Source organism: Microchirus variegatus (assembly GCF_963457635.1).
Source record: "Microchirus variegatus genome assembly, chromosome: 13".
NCBI classification, from domain to species: domain Eukaryota; kingdom Metazoa; phylum Chordata; class Actinopteri; order Pleuronectiformes; family Soleidae; genus Microchirus; species Microchirus variegatus.
In genome coordinates this window covers 24,509,906-24,530,748 of record NC_139814.1, presented here as the reverse complement: position 1 = coordinate 24,530,748, position 20,843 = coordinate 24,509,906, and the positions used below count along the sequence as shown (strand labels likewise).

At 43.2% G+C, this 20,843-nt stretch overlaps 1 protein-coding gene across 1 annotated transcript; it reads right to left on the bottom strand.

Moving 5' to 3' along the window:
- Window positions 1-4,634: 4,634 nt before the first annotated feature.
- LOC310935665 (iroquois-class homeodomain protein irx-1-like) lies at window positions 4,635-16,332 on the bottom strand (the record flags this gene model as incomplete). Its single annotated transcript, XM_083899599.1, has 5 exons — window positions 4,635-4,839; window positions 13,189-13,249; window positions 13,643-14,525; window positions 14,981-15,223; window positions 16,090-16,332. The coding sequence occupies 5 exons, from the start codon at window positions 16,330-16,332 to the stop codon at window positions 4,635-4,637; spliced, it is 1,635 nt and encodes a 544-aa protein (XP_083755725.1).
- Window positions 16,333-20,843: the final 4,511 nt, after the last annotated feature.

The following is a 20,843-nucleotide window of genomic DNA, read 5'->3' as shown; positions in this document are numbered from 1 at the left end:
GTATGAATCCACAAACCCCCCCCGGCTCAGAAAACCTCTACCTCATGGTACGTTCATGGCCCGGGTGTGTGACAAAGACTTGCGCGTGATAGCGGTTGATTAAGTGCTTCTTTCAGGAGCGATGACATTCCCCCCCCGGAGGAGGAGGAGGAGGAGGAGGAGGAGGAGGAGGGAGGGGGTAATAATAATTTTCCCTCAGATTGCTCCTGTGGGAACGTGGCTGCTGCTTTTCTGTGTCCACTCCAATCACATCACTAATGGAGAGGCAGGGTAAGCATCTGTGACAGTGAGGAAACCAGATCTGTGTGTGTGTGTGTGTGTGTGCGTGTGTGTGCAGATAAACAGTTGGCAGGTTTCCTCTTTCCCTGCATGTGCACACACACACACACACACACACACACACATATATCAGAGGTGGAAGGAGGAGGGGGGGGGGGGGGTGGGTGCAAGCTGGACGGGGTTAATATACTCCATTAAGCTCTATTACCCTAAACGACTTGGGCAGATGAATGAGGACTCGTATTACTCTGCAACTGTGTGTGTGTGTGTGTGTGTGTGTGTGTGTGTGTGTGTGTGTGTGTGTGTGTGTGTGTAACCCAATGCACGTGCACACATCTCGTGTGTAATTACACAGTGAAGATATGTGAGTCTTCTGTCATTAACAACAGCCGAGGGGCTGCGACGGCGACGGCGGCGTTTTCTTCTTCTTTTTTCCTCTGTGGAGCCTCACGTCGCTCAAATCCACGTCTTATCTGGTGATGATGATGATGGTGATGATGATGATGATGATGATGATGATTACACTTTAACACAGTAGTTAAGATCATCTCAGACCAGTTGTAATTGAATTTATTTCAGTTTGAGTAAAATAATAAATACAGGGGATGTTTTTGTGGCAAACATAAGTTTATTTATATTTATTTATCATTCAGTCTTTTGTATTTTTTTTATTCCCTTTTCGTCCCAACTTTGGTTTAATTAACGTCTGCAGAACATTTAGAGAACACAGATTGTTTATTCTTAACGATGATCTTCTTTATACCTTTGGTTCAAACGAGTGATCGTTTGAGTTACTGTTGTCTTTCTCTCTGTCATTTAAAACCAGTCAGGTCATTGACCTCTGACCTCTGGTATCAACATGACTTTTTTTTTTTTCATGACTTGTTGGTTCCATTCCCTGGAAAACCTTAAAACGTGTGGCCCCTGCTTATGAGCTTATATTTATCCCTAATAACCTTGATTTTTTATTGTATTTCTCTCCGTTTTTGTTATTTACAGGTTTGCAGTTATTTCTTTGTAAGCTATAAATCGAAACAAACTAGTGCTGGACGCGTTAAAGCGTTAACGGCGGAAAAAGACGCGCGTGACGTCATGTTTACGTGACTGTTAAAATTAGCCGCTAAAGTAACGCTAAACTTTAAAAACAGCCAGAGCAATGGAAGTCGTCAGTCGTCATGGAAACGCGTCATGCGTTAACGTGCGTTAACCTAGCATTAAAATAAACACTTTTATTTTGGAAGGCTGTGTAATATTACCAGAATTTTTTTATTTTATTTTGCAATGTCATGATGGATTATCAAGATATGATTGTGATTTCAAATCACTCAACAGTTCACCTCTGACGTGAGTTGCTGTCATGCGATTGGCTGATTATTATATTGGATTAATGAGCATGTGTGCCTAATAAAGTGGCTGCTAGGTGTATACGTATATATATATATATATAGAAGTGAGCAGATGGTCGATTTTTGTTGGAAAATATTACGTTAAAAAACCCATAATTTTCTATGATTCTGCAACAATGGATGCAGTTAAGTTGTGGTGATCAATCTGATGTGAAATGAAGGACAAGTAAACAGGAAGTGACGCTGTCGTTAGGGGTCATCCTCATTAACCCTTTAAGGTGCGCACCAAGAAAAAAGCAAAGGAAAAATGATTTCTTTTTTTTATTATTTTATTTTATTTACTTATGATAACAATAATATATATATATATATATATTTTTTTTAATTAGACCCTATAGTATTTCAGATACAGACCTCTACCAAACGGTTGAGACGTCTGTTCATAATAAACCTGGTTTGCATAATTCACATTAATTTAGTGTTAGTGAGTTTTTCAATGAGATATAGTGACTTAAAGTGTGCTCGACCAAACGGTTGAGTAGTACCTTAAGTCACCAACGCTCTACGAAAAAGATTTCACGCGTCCTTGTTTTAAGATCAAATAAAGTACGTTTTATGGACAAACCCCGTGGACACATTTTCAGCAGCCTCTGGGACCACATATGAATTTATTTGGCGCCTCCGGCTCGTAAACCCCTGCTCTAACGCGTCGACCCGTCTCAATGGACGCTCGACAAAGACGCAGCAGTTCGCTACGCTAAGATGCTAACGCTGTAACAAGCCCGTGGATAAACATTGTTTCAAAATGGCTGAAAGGAGCCATCGATGCGAGCGCTCCACTCCCCTCCGTCCTAATCTGCCTCTTCCCTCAGATTGTTGCCGTGAATGGGCTCGAATGAGAGAAAGGACTCGCTCTCGCTCCGTCTCTTTCCTAGTGTTTGTTGTGCGTATATTAAATTTGTCTCCTTTGTACGTTGTTTGCTGTTTGTCTGCCTCGCAGCTGCAGACGCTCAATAAAACGTCGTATTTATTACGGCACTTGTTGAATTACCCATGAGATTTTTTTTTTTTTTTTTTTCATATTCTTTGCCTTTTGTGTACACGCTTAATTCCTCCGCTAATCCCCAGCGAATGGTTGTAAATTCCCTATGATATCTAAACATTTGCTCACTTACGTATACATTGGGTACAGAAAATTATTCTTTTGACGACATTACAACAGATTTAACCCGGTGGCCCGCTTATCCCGCAATGACACGTATTAGCTTGGCTGCGTTGGGAGGTACATTTCCATTTTAGATAATTAGTGCAGTCCTTCTTAAAGGTGCATTATGTAATAAAACTAAATCCTCCTAATATGTCACAGAGACTCAGGAATAATGTTCATATAACAAACTGAACTCACCAACAACAACAGTACAGACAAAATATTTGCATTAAAAAACTTATTTTGCAGACTGCAAATCATGTTTATGTTTTGAAATCATGTTTTGGCGTCATGTGGCGCCACCTACCTGCCGTCTACCAATCGTTGCAGTCGGTAGAGTCTCAGCTGCCGAGCAACCACGGGTTGCCAGTTACGTCAGAAAACGTAAACCTAAAAGACCTCTGTATTTTGAATTTGAATGTAGTAACTGTTTTTGGCCACATTCTTACATATGGCGCCTTTAAGTTTTCTTATTCCTGTCGTTCTTCCGCCATGTTGGATTGAATAGAAAGCGAAACTAAACTTTCACAGGTCACAAATTTTGTCCGATCTTCGCGAAACTTGACGTACGCGACCCTCGGACCAAGGCTAGCTTTATTTACACGACAAATATCTGAACACAAACCTCCGACTGCATAATACGTTATCCGACAGCGTAACCACGGAGACCCCTCGAGCCTTCATAGTTCTTCGCCGTGGTGACGGATACGCACTGCAATTTCCCGTCCGATCAGTAGGGGTCGCTACGCAAGGTTGTCGTGCTTTTGGCTACAGTGAGCAATGGCGTCCGAGAGAGAAAGACTGTTGTTGTCGTTGTTGCAGCGGAATAACATTGAAACAGTTGCCGTTTCTCACTTTTCTGTGTCACAGAACGCAGTTTTAAGATAATTTGAGGCGAGAAATTGGCCATTTAGAGTCTAAACATGTGCTGTGTGTGTTAAGATATGACGCATTTATGGTTTGGCAGCGACGTTGTCGGCAGTGATCAGTGTGCCGCCTCTGTGGACGCTCGGTGAGCACTGTGAGCCGGCACAGAGCAGCGTTATCTCGGCCTGTCCTGAGGACCAATCGCAGACCTTGCCGTCTCCGTTGTCCCTTGACGGAGTGACTTAAAAAATATTTTGTGCAGCCCAGAGGCTCTCCAGCGACATAGAGGGGTCTCCGTATCCTATAGTATAAAGTATAAAGCCCACTCTGCAGTTCCCCCGGAAAATGCATTCTAGTTGTTTAGCTGTTGTGTTGTTGCTGCTGCTGCTGCAGAAAAGGCTTTGTGTCTACATTTTTCGAGTGCAGATATGCATTGAAATTCAGGAATTATGAACTGGCTTGTTCATTATTCCTTTAACCGTGTGTCAGGCCTTTTTTTTTCTTCAAGGCCCCTGGAGGTCAAGCAAAGCAAAGCCTATTTGACAATCAAACACTGCACCTCCCTAAACCTCCATTCTACACACACACACACACACACACACACACACACACACACACACACACACACACACACACACACACACACACACACACACACACACCTCTCATGCCCTCTTTCCCTTGCCTTGGCCTCTTCTCTACTTCATCCCCCCCCCCCCCCCCCAATTGTCTGGCTGCCCCTCTCAGTGGGGGCTATAGAGTCCTAACTTGTCTACACTTACCCCCTGTGTTGGCTGACCATTGCACAGAGAGAGTGTCGTCGCCCCAAAACCCCCCCACCCCCCCACCCTTACCTCCCCCCCTTCCACCCTCCACCCTCGCCCTCCCTTTAGCGCGCCGCCATTCTGCCCCGAGTCAGCTCATGCTCTCTGTTTTCACGACCTCTGACCCCAGGCCCTGGCAACAGTGGCAGGAATGTCAGGAGTGATTGGCAGGATAAAGAGCGCAGACCCCCAAACCCCATACCACCCCACCGCCCCCACCACCTCCGCCTCGCTCCCGCACAAGCGGATTTGAGACACTTTGAGGGGGCAAACAATGGCGGATTTGGGCTTGATTGGATCACTGATGAGCAGATGACTGTCAAAAGAGCACGTCGTCTTTACATAAGCCTGATTATCTCTGTGTTGCTGAGGAGGGGGGGGGGGGGGGGGCACTGTAGGAGGAGGCGGGGTAAGTGACAGGCAGCTCACCCCCATGCAGTGTCCCTGGAAAAAAGGGGAAGGATGGATACACAAGGGCCCCGTCCACGGAGCCTTGGACCTCTCTCATCCACTGGGGGCCTTTAACAAATCTATTCAGGCGACCGGGGGTCCTCATACATGTCACTATAATCACAGGGGCACGGCACAGGAGTGGGAGGCGTGAGGGGGGAGATGACACATGGAGGCGATCATTGTTCCTGCCATAACCATCCCATCAAGATGACAGAGGAGCAGAGAGAGAGCGAGAGAGAGAGAGAGAGAGAGAGAGAGAGAGAGAGGGGGGAAAGGATCGTATAAAGAGAGTGAGATGCTGACAGAAAAGAGCAGTGGGACAGGCAAATCAAAGACAAATCCCTTCCATAATCTGCCTCTTTAATAGGGATTAGACTTCACCAAAGAGTATTTATCAGAATACCAAAGCACCAGTGAGGACTCTGTTCACGCTGAGAGTTTGAGGAGCTGATAGCACTCTGAAAACTCCACACAGAGGCGCGTTCACATGCAGCACTGGCCGTTTCCCTCACTTAAGTTTAGTTGTTGTTTTTATGGACATGGTCATTTTACAATAATGTAAATATCGTGTTCGTCCAAACACAAAGGAGTTACTTAAACGAACGATTAGAACAAGAAAACTATAGATAATTGTGTAAAACTGATATGCTATTATGTTATAACCATGTTATGTTATGTTATGTTATATATGTTTTGATTTACAGTGCATATGTAGAAATGAAAAATATTAATTTCTACATATGCACTTAATGTTATATGCATTTAATGTTCTGTATCGCTGAGCAAATAACGCGTAACTAGCAGCTATTTGACGACAAACATCCCTCGCAAAATCCACACAGGACTGAGGCGGAAAAAGTTCCTGCAACGCTGTCGATCAAAAACTGGTTTCTCCGATCTTCATGCAGACGATAGCGTCTGTCAGCACCCATGTCCACTTTCATGGAAGCCCAGCTTTCCCCGGAAGTGACGTTTGTGCTGTCCCATAGAGAACAGTTGAAGCTAAGCTTCAAGTGGTTTTAATGCGGAGGCTGCTGCAGGATCCATGTATCATTTGTTCTTTAAAGGCGCCATATGTAAGAATGTGGCCAAAAAACGGTGACGACATTCTAATTCAAAACACCGAGGTCTTTTAGGTTTAGTCTTCTGGCATAACTGGCAACCCGTGGTTGCGCAGCAGCTGAGACTCTACTGACTGCAATGATTAGTAGACGGCGGTAGGTGGCGCCACATGCCAAAACATGATTTCAAAACATAAACATGATTTGCAGTCTGCAAAATATTTTTTTTTTAATGCAAATATTTTGTCTGTACTGTTGTTGTTGGTGAGTTCAGTTTATTATATGAACATTATTCCTGAGTCTCTGTGACATTAGGAGGATTTTATGGCCAGTTGCTTTAGATTTATTACATAATGCACCTTTAATTCTCCACAATATGAAAAATGAAAGAAACAAGCGGGTTAAACTAACCCTAACCTGTTTCCTGTTTTGTCCAATTCTAACGCAAGTTTCGCGAACTGAATGTTGCGTCTACGTTGCTATATGAGCTACAACCTCGTTTTCGTCATAAAGAGCTGTAGAAACTACATTTATCTCTATGTGCAGTCATCAGGGACCGTCTGCAAAGTGCAACACCTGAAAAAAATGATATTAAAAAACATTCAATAACTTCACCATAATACAGTGTAGGGTCATCTGTTTACTTTCTGTAAAACTTGACTGCATAAAAGTGTAAAAATGTCATACATGTCATTTTTTGTTGATTTGCAGACAGTTTTATGATCGTTTCTCGTGTGAAGCTCCTCCCCCTGTGTGAAGCTCCTCCCCCTTTCCCAGGTCACTTCCAGGTTACACAACCTTCGGGTCAAATAACTTACGTTAGATGGGAAAATCGAAACTGGACGCGACGGAAAACACTCATTGTCAGATTCTACAGGAATACGAAAATCGCGTAAGACGATCCCTCTTGCGTGATAAACAACGTATTCTAGCGCACGTTTAGTCGTGAAATGTAAATACAACACAGAACATGTTTGACTTTGACATTTTTTTAGAGGAAGCTGAGCTTCCCTCGCTGTCACCACTGATGTAAAAAGGTTAGTTTGACTGAAATTGTACTTCAAGTTGGACGTGCACAATAATACGATTGGATGTCGAATTACGTAGCGTACACATTAAACCGAACTCAAACTGGCCAGTACGCAGTAGAAGAAGAACTCAGACAACAGCGATAAAGACAGACAGGAACGTTTTTTAGACTGAGACAGAGTTTATGCTCCGTCACCTTAAAGAACTGAATGTTTTCAAGTTCACGGATGGCAGCTGAGAAGACTGCGGGATGCCACTTGACATGCTAACATCTAGCGAGCAGCTAAATCGGAAAAACCCGCCGTGTACTAACAAGCTGAAATTGCCACCTAGCTTAGCAGACGCCCGCTATAAGTGTTTGTGTACCGGGGACGAGACGAGTCGACCAATTAAACGGCAGAGACTGTGTTCCAGCTCCACTTTTTTTGAAAAAGTTTTTGGAGCAGGTTGAGTGACGAGCGGCGAAGCCACCGACTTGAAAACTCTGTCGGGAAAAAGTTCTAGCTGCGCCGCCGCCGCCGCCGCCGCCAGAAAGCGTACTAATCATATTTGGGGGATGGGGTTTACTTGTGAAAAAGCACTCGGTTGACGTTTCATGTTTTTCTTTTTGTGTGGCTGATTAAACGCGTGTTTGATGTCATTGTCGCAGGCCCCGTCATGCTAAGCTCGCCCCGACGTCCAACTTTGAAAGAACGCGGCATATTGTTGGGGTTCTTGGAAGAACAGTCTGGCTCGGATGAAGTGCAGCGAGAAGTGAAATGTGTACGAGAGAGAGAGAGAGAGAGAGAGTGAGAGAGCGGCTGATATTGTGCTCGGCGGCGCTGATGGCAGTCTGTCAGAGTTGGCAGAGGAAGTGAAAATGGCCTCAAGTGTCTGGCTTCCTTCCCGTGCTTTTCCCTCACATCAATGACAGTTCTCACTGCACCAGCTCCCGCTCTCTCATTTGCTCTCTTTAGACTCAAGTTTGTTTTTACCCCCCCCCCCCCCCCCCACCCCCGTCTCCTTGTTTTGACTCTCTCTCTGTGAACGGGTGAGTGGGAGGCTGAGTGAATGGAAGGATGAATTGCGATCGACAGACGTTTGAGGGGAGGAGGAAATCTGCAGCGCCTAAAAAACAACACACAAAAAAACACACGTAAGGAGAAATTTGAGAAATTCGGGAGATCAGTTTAGTTTAGCTTCATAAAGGTTCATAAAGGGCCCATTCTGATTCCTATCTTCCTAGTGTTGAGGTGTTATTTTGTCACTTAGAAATGGGACACCCCTTAAATGCAGATACGTCTTCAGACTGTAGGGGGCAGAATAACGCGAAAGAGACTGCGTCCAGTCTGTCAACTCCAAAAAAGAATAAGAAGAAGAACACATTTACGTCAGGATTATTTATTTGTGATCCGTTTGTCAGTCAAGTTATTAGGTTGTCAGTTAGTTATAAGATGATACTCATACAAATACCACAACCACGGACATATTCAGCTGACAGTTACCACACACCACGACTTATTGAAAAGTAAACCATAGCAAACCATCGCTTGTCTGCACCGGCCGACTATTGACAAAAGATCGTAAAATAAAAATAAATGTTACGCAACAATGACGTCAGTAATCCATAAAATGGGCCTAAACTAAAATAATACAATGGTTTTCATCATTTTTATATCTCTATTAACAAAGAAAATACTTCATTTGTATCATACTCATTTCGCTGCTTTCGACGCCATCTTTGTTATGTGAAAACACGCAATGCATTCTGGGTAGCCCTTGCTCCCAAGGGTGGTCTCGGAAAATCTCAATATTGAGGGCGATACAGCCCTTAAACTTGACCCTCAACTTAATTTTTCTGAGAATCGGGACAGCACTTGCACTAGAGCATTGGTTCTCAAAGTGCGGCCCGGGGCCCAATGGCGGCCCGCAGAAACATTTCTGGCGGCCCCGCAATGAATTACAGTTGATAGTTTTAATCCAGGAGGTACTAAGCTTGTTAAATGTTTATTGGACATTACTGGATACAGACCAATAAGTGTAAACAAAAATACTGGGTATTGACCTGGTTTCTATATGGTGAATTTTAGTGTATTATTGTGTTATAAGCTGGTAATAAGCAGGTAGCTACAGCCCCCAATTACTAGCTATTTACCCAGTAACTATATGGTAACAGAAATGTGTTACTTGGTATTAACCTGTAATTAGAAGGTAAGAACAATGGCCAAAATACTGGGTAATTACCTAGTAAATTATAAAGCGTTATTATATTAACACTAAAATAACATTATATTAACACTTATATTACTTAACACTAAACTGTAGAACTGCAATCTGGTCATTAAAATTATTACAAATGGATTTATTTCTGTTTTTTTTCCTTAAATAGGCCCTCAGGTATCAAAACTTTGAGAACCCCTGCACGAGAGGGAGCACATTTTTGAGATTAAGGGTTAAGATTGAGGGTTAAGCAAGGAATTGGAATTCACCCCAAAGTCTCTTCTTCTACTCTTTAAAATCAGCGTATCGTTGACGACACCTTTGCACAGAAGCGCACTTTTTTCGTTACTGTAGTTTTGTGCGATTGGAAAAACTTCAACGTTTTTTCCGAAACCTGAGAAATTTCACTCAGGAAGGCGGAGAATCAGAGAGGACAGAGTGGGAAGAACACCTGTACATAGTTTCCATTTCTTTATGCCTGTTTTTGCAAACTGAGACTCCAAAAAAATGTTAAATATGTTGTTTTTTTTACTGTTCAAATTTCAAATTCAACAGCTGCAGTGTTTTTTCTAAATAACCCTTTTTTGTTTTTCTTCGTTTTAAATTGTTAAAACAGTATTTTAACATGCGGTAAAGAAGGTTTTCTGGCCAAAAGCACTTGCTGTGCTGTAGTTAAAGGACATTTTCTGATCCTTTTATGGTTAAAATAAGCTTCTGAGGGTTAGGCGTTATGGTAGAAAAGTGGATTTTCCAGCCTGGAAACACATTATGTGGAATAGAATCTTTGTTAAGTTAAGTTTTTTCTTTTCTTTTGGCAAACGAGATTGTTTCACAAACTTAGTCGTCAAACACAGATACTGGAAGTTTGAGAGCAGATGTTTGACGATTTGCTGCAGGTTTTTCTATCGTTGTAGATTTCTTGTGACACACAGACACAGAAGAAGAAGAACACGTTAGATTCACTATCAGTAATTGTTGTGTGTTGCAAATCTGACTAATTCTAATTCTAGAGATTATTATTCACAGATGAAACGTATGCATTTACTGCAACATGACTGACGATAGATACGATAAATCAGCGCAGGTGCACCTCCACTTTGTGATCATTCAATTTAAAGTAGTGGTAATGTATTGAAAACTTAGTACACGTCAGTATGACGCTTACACTTTATATTTTGTATAATAACAGGCAAAAATGTGTAGTCGTTGCTTTAAATACTGCGGTAATGTATAAGCTTGTTTGGTAAAGCACCGTGTTAATACAGTATGTGTTGATGCTACGTAAAAGATGCATGTTTTCAATGACGTGGATGCAGTTATAGTCGATGTTCTGTAGTAACAGAAATAAATCCATTTGTAATCATTTTAATGACCAGATTGCAGTTCTACAGTTTAGCGTTAAGTAATATAAGCGTTAATATAATGTAATTTAAGCGTTAATATAATAACGCTTTATAATTTACTGTGTAATTACCCAGTATTTTGGCCATTGTTCTTACCTTCTAATTACAGGTTAATACCAAGTAACACATTTCTGTTACCATATAGTTACTGGGTAAATAGCTAGTAATTGGGGGCTGTAGCTACCTGCTTATTACCAGCTTATAACACAATAATACACTAAAATTCACCATATAGAAACCAGGTAAATACCCAGTGTTTTTGTTTACACTTATTGGTCTGTATCCAGTAATGTCCAATAAACATTTGACAAGCTTAGTAGCTCCTGGATTAAAACTATCAACTGTAAATCACTGCGGGGGCCGCCAGAAATGTTTCTGCGGGCCGCCATTGGCCCCCGGGCCACACTTTGAGAACCAATGGCCTGAATTGATATAATGATGCGATACATGGCAGTGCATTGTGGTTTTTTTGAGGTCTGGGTTGAGTAAAGGCATAATTTCCAACCGACTTTCCAAATTATCGGTTGCAAACATCTGAAAACGACACTTTTCGGAGATAGCACAGGGTTAGTAAAACCTCAGTGTGGAGGTCAGACACAGTGGCGTTGCATATTCCGAGAGTAGGGGGGCAGTGTTAAGTCACTCCCCCCCCCCCCCCATAAAACCTGCATGGTTGCACTCAAAAGTAAGTGTGACTTTTGTGTTCTTTTTTTTTTTAACTGCGTCCTCTTCATCCTGATCACACCTGTTAACAAAACAAACACAAAACAAACACACACATGAGCACAACTTCACGTGCTTCACGTGTTACCCTCTCAGATGAGGCCGAGAGCAGCTCTTCATGAATATTACGACCACACAAACTCAACCTGGTGCAACTTTAATCTGAAATAAACAAAGACGACGACACAGCTCTTACCTGCGCTCACCTCTCGACGAGCGTTTTAGACGGAAAGCTGCACTGTTGGAACATAGTGTGTCTCCTCTGTGTGTGTGTGTGTGTGTGTGTGTGTGTGTGTGTGTGTGTGTGTGTGTGTGTGTGTGTGTGTGTGTGTGTGTCTCCTCACAACTCAAACAAACACAACCGCCTCCCCACTGAGCTGCCACCCCCACACTGGCTGCTGGCCTTTTCCTGCCGTCTGATCCATATTTCAGAAGCGGCCGTGGTGCCACTGAGGGAGGGGTGGGGGGGGGGGGGGGGGGGTATAATCCAACATTAAAGTGAGGAGGGCCTCAGTGGAAGGTTCACCAGGTCCTGGAAATCTTCAATTTCAATTTCCGCAGCGTTTGCAGTGGCTTTTCCGAGCCTCGGAGTTTGTTTTTTTTGCCATTTCAGGACGTGACTTGTCCTCGGTTAAGGCGGCTGACACTGCATGAAGACGGTGAAACTAACCAGGTGTAGGGAAAAGGGCATGAAAGGTGTGTCACAGTGGAAGAAGGTGGATTTAATATTGTTTTATATTTGAATAAATCTAACAGTTAGCTTGATAGGGAAGGAAAACATTATAAAGTATCATATTCCAAGCTTAAATTAAGGGAATATCCTATATCCTGGTCCCCAAAATGTCTATAAATAATGGAAAAGTCTGCAATAATAAATGACTATAATGACATTTATTTAGTTCCCAAAAAATATATTCTTTAAAGACAAATTCATATCCTGTATTTACAATTTTTCCATTCACAACAGAAGAAAAGGAAAGAAATTAAGCATAAAAGACAGATAAAAAGAGAGAGAGAGATACAAGCAAAAAATCTGTGACAAAAACCATCGTCCGTTTGTCCGTCGTCTCTTTTTTTTTGCAAATAGAAGCTAAGACAGTAATACTATGACGGGTGGTCCTGGCAAAAATAGCCTTTTTGTTTTGTTAAACAGTTCTCCATTAAATAAAATTATTATTTATTATTATTATTTTTTTTGTGTGTGTGTGTAATCTTTGTCTTCTCATAATGTTGTTGTCAGGGCTCGATGTGATGTTCCATTGTGAGGTCTGTGGAGAGACGAGAAGGACAGATTATTACAGATTAGTGTCAAGAATATTCATATTTATCTCAATAAATATGTCTTTAAAGTAAAAAAATATATATATATATATAATGAACCGTAGTATTAAAGATGAAAAGGCTAAATGTTTTTTATGTCTTTTCACCCTTCACTTCATTCATGATGTGGCTATCAGCGTTTTCTTTGACATACATTAGGTGAGGAGGAGGAGGAGGAGGAGGAGGAGTGGGGGGGGCAGCGTGAATAAATGGCGGCAGATTATTTAAATGACATCGGTGGCGATAACTCAGCGTTGCAGGGTTTTTTTTTTTTTTTGAGGGTGGGGGGTCGCTGGTGCCTGACGAGGCGTTAAAGTGGTGGAGACTCAATCACATGATTTATGTGCTGTGTGTGTGTGTGTGTGTGTGTGTGTGTGTGTGTGCTGCACAGTCAGGTGTAAAAACAGTGTTTACCTCTCTCTCTGTTTTTGGCATTGATAATGTCAGGTTATATAATTTGATTTTTTTTTTTTTTACCTGTCAGCGATCAGCTGGAAGTGGGATTTGAGGGAGTCAGGCCTGTGGTCGCTCTCTTCGTCTGGAATTAGGAGAAAAAAAGTGAATTTTCTATTAGTAAATGAGTAAGAATATTATTGTTAATTGTTATTTCAAAGCTATTTGTTCTGCAGATAATTGTAATGTCATAATTTATATAAAAGTGTCTCCATGAGGCCAAAACTCACTTCAGCCAAGGCCGCGTAAAGCGTCAATATTCTCTTATGTGCCATATAATACGTTTGTTTTTAAAATCCTGAATGCAGGTTACAGCCATAATTTCTTCCTAAGATTATAATCTACACCTCTTGAAATTTTCATCCAAATCCGTCCTTTACTTTTGGAGTTATGCTGCCCAGAAAAGCAGAAACCATCAAACAAAAACTTCCTAAATAAGTAAATTAATAAATAAGTTTAATCCTAATCCAGTCCATACCGTCTCTTTTTGGACTGAAGCTTCCCGACGACTCTATATCACTATCGTCCTCCGTCCCCGACAGTCCCGGGCCCACCGCTGCCGCCGCCGCCGCCGTTGGTCGTGCGTCGTGACGCGCGGCCGCCGGCACTGCCCCGTGGAGCGGGAGGTGTCCGGCGGGCGCGCCGCCACCGAGGAACGACCTCATGTTCAAAAGCGAGTTGGCGTTCAGAAAAGCCGCGTTGGCCCAGTTGTGCAGCTTGCCAATTTGGCACGTATATATCCCATGTCCGGGCAGTAAGGCCGGGTGGCCCGCGGAGGCCAAAGCCGGGTGATGCGCATGGCTCGCGGAGGAGGGTTTGTGGGAGCTGTCCGGGGCCGCGGCGGTCTCAGCCAAGGACCAGATTTTGGGTTTGCTCTGTGCGGGTCTCTGGTACTCCTGTCTGCCGGGCGAATGATCCACTGCGAGTTTGACAACGGGCGATTTATTGTTCAGGGAAATGCTTTGCGTTTCCGCGGGAAGAGTCCTGCCGCCGGCCGCGCTCCTCGCCGCCTCAGAGGCCTGCTCCCGGGCGGACAGGCCCGCCTCAGCCTCCGCCTCCTCCGCGTCCACCGCGTCCACCTCCACTCTGCCGGGGCTGTGCTGCCCGTCCGCGCGCCGCCGCCCCCGCCGCTCCTCCTCCTCCTCCTCCTCCTCCTCCTCCTCCTGCTCGGGTCTCTCGATATCCACAGTTTCCAAATCGATCTCCTCGTCTTCGTCTTCGTTGTCGCTGCCGTTCTTGCCCGGCTCGTCCTCGTTGTCGCTGCTGAAGATGCGGCCGTCGCGGTCCTCGGCGCTGCGGCCCCAGGTCACCTTGTTCTCCTTCTTCAGGCGCCTGCGTGCGTTGGCGAACCACGTCGACACCTGCGAGTGAGTGAAAACACCGTTATTTATTCAGTATTATACTGATTATACTGTGGAATGTGTGAAAACACAGGCTGGAAAACTGTGTTTAAATTAAAGTAAATTAAAGTTTATTGTTTATTTCCATAGTTTGTTTTTATTATGTCTGGGAATAAATGGACTCTGGGTGTTAAAGAGTCACTGATTAATGTTTTTAAGTGACAAGTGTGGACGTGACCTTTTAAAAAAAAAAAAAAAAGTTAATTATGTGTCACAGATATATAAATATAATTTTTCCGCTTCCCTTCATCTGATATAATAAGAACAATTTAATAATAGCACTCAACTTTCTCCCATGTTGTGTCTGCAGTGGTTTATAAATAAATAAATATATAAAAATAACTTGAAATTGAACTTTTGCATGGGGAAAAACACATGTGGATAGACTTCTCTCTCTCACACACACACACACACACCTGTGTGAGTGTCATCCTGGTGATGATGGCCAGCATGATCTTCTCGCCTTTGGTCGGGTACGGGTTCTTCTGGTGCTCCTGCAGCCAGGCCTTCAGGGTGCTGGTGGTCTCCCTCGTGGCCGTCTTGGCCCTGGACGGGTCTCCGTACGGATACTGTCCGTACGGATAGAAGCCCTGTGCGGCGTGGACGGGCAGCGAGGCGGCGTGGGAGCCCGGGCTGTCCTTCAGCTCATACTGAGAGCCCTGGAATAATGGGATATGAGGTGATGATGAGGAGGAGGAGGAAGAGGAGGTGGAGGCAACTTGTTGAGAAGCTTATTCTTATTTAAGTTATTTCCTCTTAAGTTTAAGAAGTAAACAGGGAGGAAACATAACAATAATATGCAAAAAAAAAAAGTTTATAAAAGTTCCAGTAGCTGACACCAAAACTCTTATTTCCTCAAAAGAATAAAAGCCTCAACCCTTATTATAAGAAACATTTATTTTGATAGTTTCTGAATATTTAATTATATTTAAGTGTATTATTAAGTTAATATCAACTTTATTGTCCACAATGAGGGGAATTGTGTTTAAAAACAACATGAATCAGAAATATTAACCAAACTTTTTAAAATAAATACAGTGTTTGGATGTGATTTTGTTTACATAACAATTAAGTATTTAATTTTAAAGGCTGAAAATATAGAATATGCTATTTACAAATAATAGAATTTAATCAACTTCAGCTTTTAAAGCTGTTTTTTTCTTCACTCTTTTAATAAATAATTGAGTTTGCTCATTAATAAACTACACCAGGCCTAAATTATTATCCTTTATATTTCCATTAATTACACATAAATAAAACGTCAGAATCTAAAAATTGTCAAATCTTATTGTGTTTCCATAGATGATTTTCTCTCATATTTATTCTCACATATCATATTTGTGCAGTCTGGACACATTGTTCTTATTATTAGTGCTTAAATAATTCATTGTAAATCCATGACTGTTGCAGAGAAATGATGTCATGCATCTGCACATTATTCTCTGACAGTGAAGACACACACACACACAGATCAGTCGGTGTTCAGAACACCTATAATCTCACTCAAACAAGCGTCAACTCTCACCATCTGGGAGATGAGGGCGAGGTCTGTGGCTCCGCTGTACGGCAAAAAGGCACTGTAGTTGCGCGCCACCCACGGGCTTCCGTACATCCCCAGCATGGAGCCCACGGCGGCGGCGGTGGCGGCGGTGGAACACGCGCCGCCCTCGGCGCCTCCTTCCCGGGCAGAGGCCGGCCGCTCGCCCCCGTACACCTCCTGAGAGGCGGCGCTGAGGAACTGGGGATAGCCCAGCTGCGGGAAAGACATGTCCAGAGAAAAGCGCGCAGTAATAAGTCGATCCAAAAGTGGCTCCGCAGCAGCAAAAGAAGACGAGGCAGAAAAAAATAAAAATAAAAAAAAAACAAGAAAGAAGGGGGTAAAAAAAACAAAAAAAGTAGGAATCCTCAAAATGACAGAGAAGAGGGGGGAGGATGAAGGTCTGAATCACAAGAGTCCCCCTCTTTCTTTTTGGGAAGTGTTCGGCTTCTCTCCACTGACCCGGAGTTTGCGTCAGTCAGAGCCGCAGTTTGGCACCGCGAGTGTGGAGTGATGCGTGCGTCTGGCCGCGGGAGCTTCTGGATGTGGAGCTGAGTGACTGATTGGCAGCCTACTTAAGCACCAAGCTCCTCCTATGCCCGGGGCAGGCGATTAGTGCATTGGTTAGCCCGGGTCGTGTGTGTGTGTGTGTGTGTGAGTGAGTGTGTGTGCGTGTGTGTGTGTACTGGTTTTTATTACCTCTTTAAGACCGTTTTCTAGTTTAAACACTCGAGTCGTTTCTGAGGTTTAAAGTTGGGAATAAGATGTGGATTGTAGTTAAACTGAGGTTAACTTTTTAGGATTAAGGTTTGAGAATGATATTATGTTATATTATGTGTGTGTGTGTGTTTTTGTATGTGCAGCTTTGTGGGGACCACAACAACCATCATATATTTTAAGGGTTAGTTAATGTTAATGATGTTGATGAGGGTCCTCACTGCGAATGCTGCGCTAACCTGTGTGTGTGTGTGTGTGTGTGTTAAGAAACCTGTTAAGTGTGTGCTCATTTGCATATTGTGGTCAGTTTTGCTGAATTTGACCAAATGTGTCGCTCAAAAAGAAAAATAGTTTTGTTGCATAGCAACAGTTGCAAAAAAAAAAAGAAGCTTTTAGATGATGTGTAAGAATAATACAAATGATAATAATATAAAAAATATAAAGGAATGGTCCCGTCCTGCGCTTTGACAGCTGATCCGCGGGGTATGCCGGGACTTCCTGGTCGGCAGATGGGCCGAGAGGCATCGATATGGTCGGACAGATCTGCGAGGAATGTCCGTGATTATCGACGGAAGTCAGTGAAGTGAAGTGAGGTGAAGTGAAGTGAAGTGAAGGGGACACTGGAGGTAAAGAGATGAGCAGAGATATGACACACACACACACACACACACACACACACGCACACGCACGCACGTGCACGAGCTGGTGGAGTGTAAAATGACAGATGTTTGCAGAGAGTATGAAGAACTGTGTGTGTGCTGCTGGAGATGAAGTCTTGTGTTAGGGTTAGAGGAGGAGAGATGAGGAGGAGGAGGAGGAGGAGGAGAAAATAATAATAATAAAAAAACCACACACATATTTCCAAGTGCAAACCTGAGAAAGACTGAGGAAGAGAAATCTATTGTTTTAATGAGAGGAAACTGTAGGAAATTGAGTCTGATACATGAAAGATGCAGATTGATGTTTCCTTATTGATAGACTGAACTATCAAAAAGGCAGCCTGGCTTCAATCTGCTCCTTTGAACACACACACACACACACACACACATGCACTAACACACGCGCACACACTCCATCTCACACACTCAGGCAACAGTGCTAATGAGGTTCAGCACCCTGCGCCCTGCTCAGTGGCCCTGTGGCCCTCCTGGGTTCCTTCAGAGGTTAGCTGTGTAATTACTCCATCCCCATAAATACAGATTCATCATTTCACACTGGAGCCCCTGATGAGCCTGGCTGAGCAGGGAGATGGAGGAGAGAGAGAGAGGAGAGAGGGAAGGAAGGGGAGGATGGTGTGGTGGTGGTGGAGAGGGAGAGAGGGAGGTGGAGAGGGAGGGAGGGAATCTAATGATTTAATTACAGTGCTCAAACCCCACTCTGGCTAAGTGACGGTCCTCTCTCCTCTCTTCTCTTCTCTCCATCCCCTTCGCTCCTCAGCACTGGCACCAAGAGGGCTTTACTCATGAATCTCAAAGCTGTTTTCCTAAACACATATTATGACGAGCATACTGCTGCTGCTGCTGCTTTGTGCATGTGTGTGTGTGTGTGTGTGTGAGAGAGAGAGAGAGAGGATGCTTAATCTCTATGGCATTTTAAATGGCATTCATGGAGAGCGGCTCTATCCTCATTGCCAAGGTAAATGGAGCCAAGGGACTCTCCATTTCAGCTCGATAAAAGAGCAATGTTAAAGACCCTCACCATTTCTCTCTCTCTCCCTCCCTCCCTCCCTCCCTCCCTCCATCCCTGTGTCTCATTTCTCACTCAAAATTAATGTTTTTCTCATGACTGTGGAGGGAAAGGAGACATATCCACCATCTAATAGGATAATATAGCCCCATTCACCCCCCCCCCCCCTCTCTCTCTTTCTCCCTCCCTCCCTCCCTCCCTCCCTCCCTCCCTTCCTCTCTCTCTGCCTTTGTAGCTGCCTGATTTCCATAGTGTCTCTGTGGAGAGGCAGTTAATGAATTCCTCTGAGCTGGAGAAAGGGGGAGAATGGTTTGGCGGTTTAGAGAGAGAAAGAGTGCAGGGATAGGAGGAGGAGGGAGGAGAGGAGGGAAGAGGAGGGAAGAGGAGGGGGGGGGAAGGCTTTGAGCTATGCCATTCAACTTCACAGCCTCGGCCTGCTTGTGCATTCACTGCATGTGTGTGTGTGTGTGTGTGTGTGTGTGTGTGTGTGTGTGTGTCTTTTAACATGAACCTGCTAAGACTACCAAATATTTAGACTGGCCTCAGACCTCCCTCTTTTTTTTTTTATGGCGATGGTGTATTGAGGGATCTCAGGAGGCAGCTTGACTCTATTTGAATCCCATTCCCTGCTATTAGCCGGGCCCCAGACAAAGGAATAACTTACCGCAGGAAACATTCGAATAAAGTCCACACCCCCCCCCCCCCCCACACACACACACACACACACACACAGACACACACACACAATCCACTCGCAATGGCCATTTCCTCCTGGGTAATTTGCAGCGAGGTACGGGACACACAGTAACATCATAAAGCTGATTCTCTTTCTGTGTGTGTGTGTGTGTGTGTGTGCGTGCGCGCTAACACCTCGACAAAGATGATAAGCGCGATACAATAACGATGAAATAATTGGATGATTGGGCATTGACGAGGACTCTGATACGATCTCGACCATCAAATGTTCCCTTTTTTTTTTACTACATTTGGTTTATTTAACGTGAAGAGGAGTTATTATCTCGAGTCGTTTGTCGTCTTTGTGGAAGTTTGTTGGATGTTTTGGTTCCAGATAAGACCTTAACCACTTTAAAGGCGCCATATGTAAGAATGTGGCCAAACACAGTTACTACACTCAAATTAAAAAACACCGAGGTCTTTTAGGTTTCGTTTTTTTGGACGTAACTGGCAACCCGTGGTTGCTCGGCAGCTGAGACTCTACTGACCGCGATGATTGGTAGACGGCGGTAGGTGGCGCCACATGCCAAAACATGATTTGCAGTCTGCAAAAATTTTTTTTAATGCAAATATTTTGTCTGTACTGTTGTTGTTGGTGAGTTCAGATTGTTATATGAACATTATTCCTGCACCTTTAAGGTACTTATGATAACAATAACGTCGTTATTTAATATTTAATTTTTTTTATTATACCCTATACAGGCCTCTACCAAACGGTTGAGACGTCTGTTCATAATAAACCTGCTTTGCATAATTCATACAAGTACAACATTCGGAACAAGTCACATTAATTTATTGTTAGTGAGTTTTTCCAATAAGATATCGTGACTTAAAGTGTGGTCGACCAAATGGTTGAGTAGTACCTTAAAGGGTTAAGTCATCTCTCAAATTACTCAAAAATAACTTAAATCACCGTCAATGTCTGACGTTTGGTTTTATAGATGTGGATTTTGTAGATTAGCAGTCATCATAGGGGCTAACTGGGGGAGTACAAGCTTTCATGGGAGCTGCATGTCATGAGTTAAAGGCAGATAAATACAAGTGATTTGATTGGAAAGCGCTTTTCCATATAGTTTTATATCGTGACTCGATTGGCTGGAAAACACTCGGAAAATCAACTTCTGCAGCAGCGTACGTGGATGTACAGGGATGTGAATTCGATTCAAAATCGATCCTCGATTCAAAAATTGGTACAATGCATAGTGTGTTAAGGCAAATTATGGCATCAAAACAACACAGTTTGCAAACAAAGGCAAACTTAACAAGACAAAAGTTAACATTTATTCATTCAAAACAAATAAAAACTTACTTCCTGTACAACAAAAATGTACACAAATAACAACAAACTGGTGTTTTTTTCACAATAGAAACTAAAAAAAACGTTTTCTCCAAAAATATTTTTTTTTCCCTACCCCTACTGTCCACAGGGTGCAAAAGTGTCAAATATTACCCACCATTCACTGGTGAAGTTGTGTGTTGCTGTTGAATATCTCTCACCTTTCCCTCCAAATGTGTTGATAAACCTATTCCCATAGTTTCCATTGTGGAAAATGTGCTGACTCAGCTTCTGACATAAGTATAATTAACTTATCTTCACCTTTTTT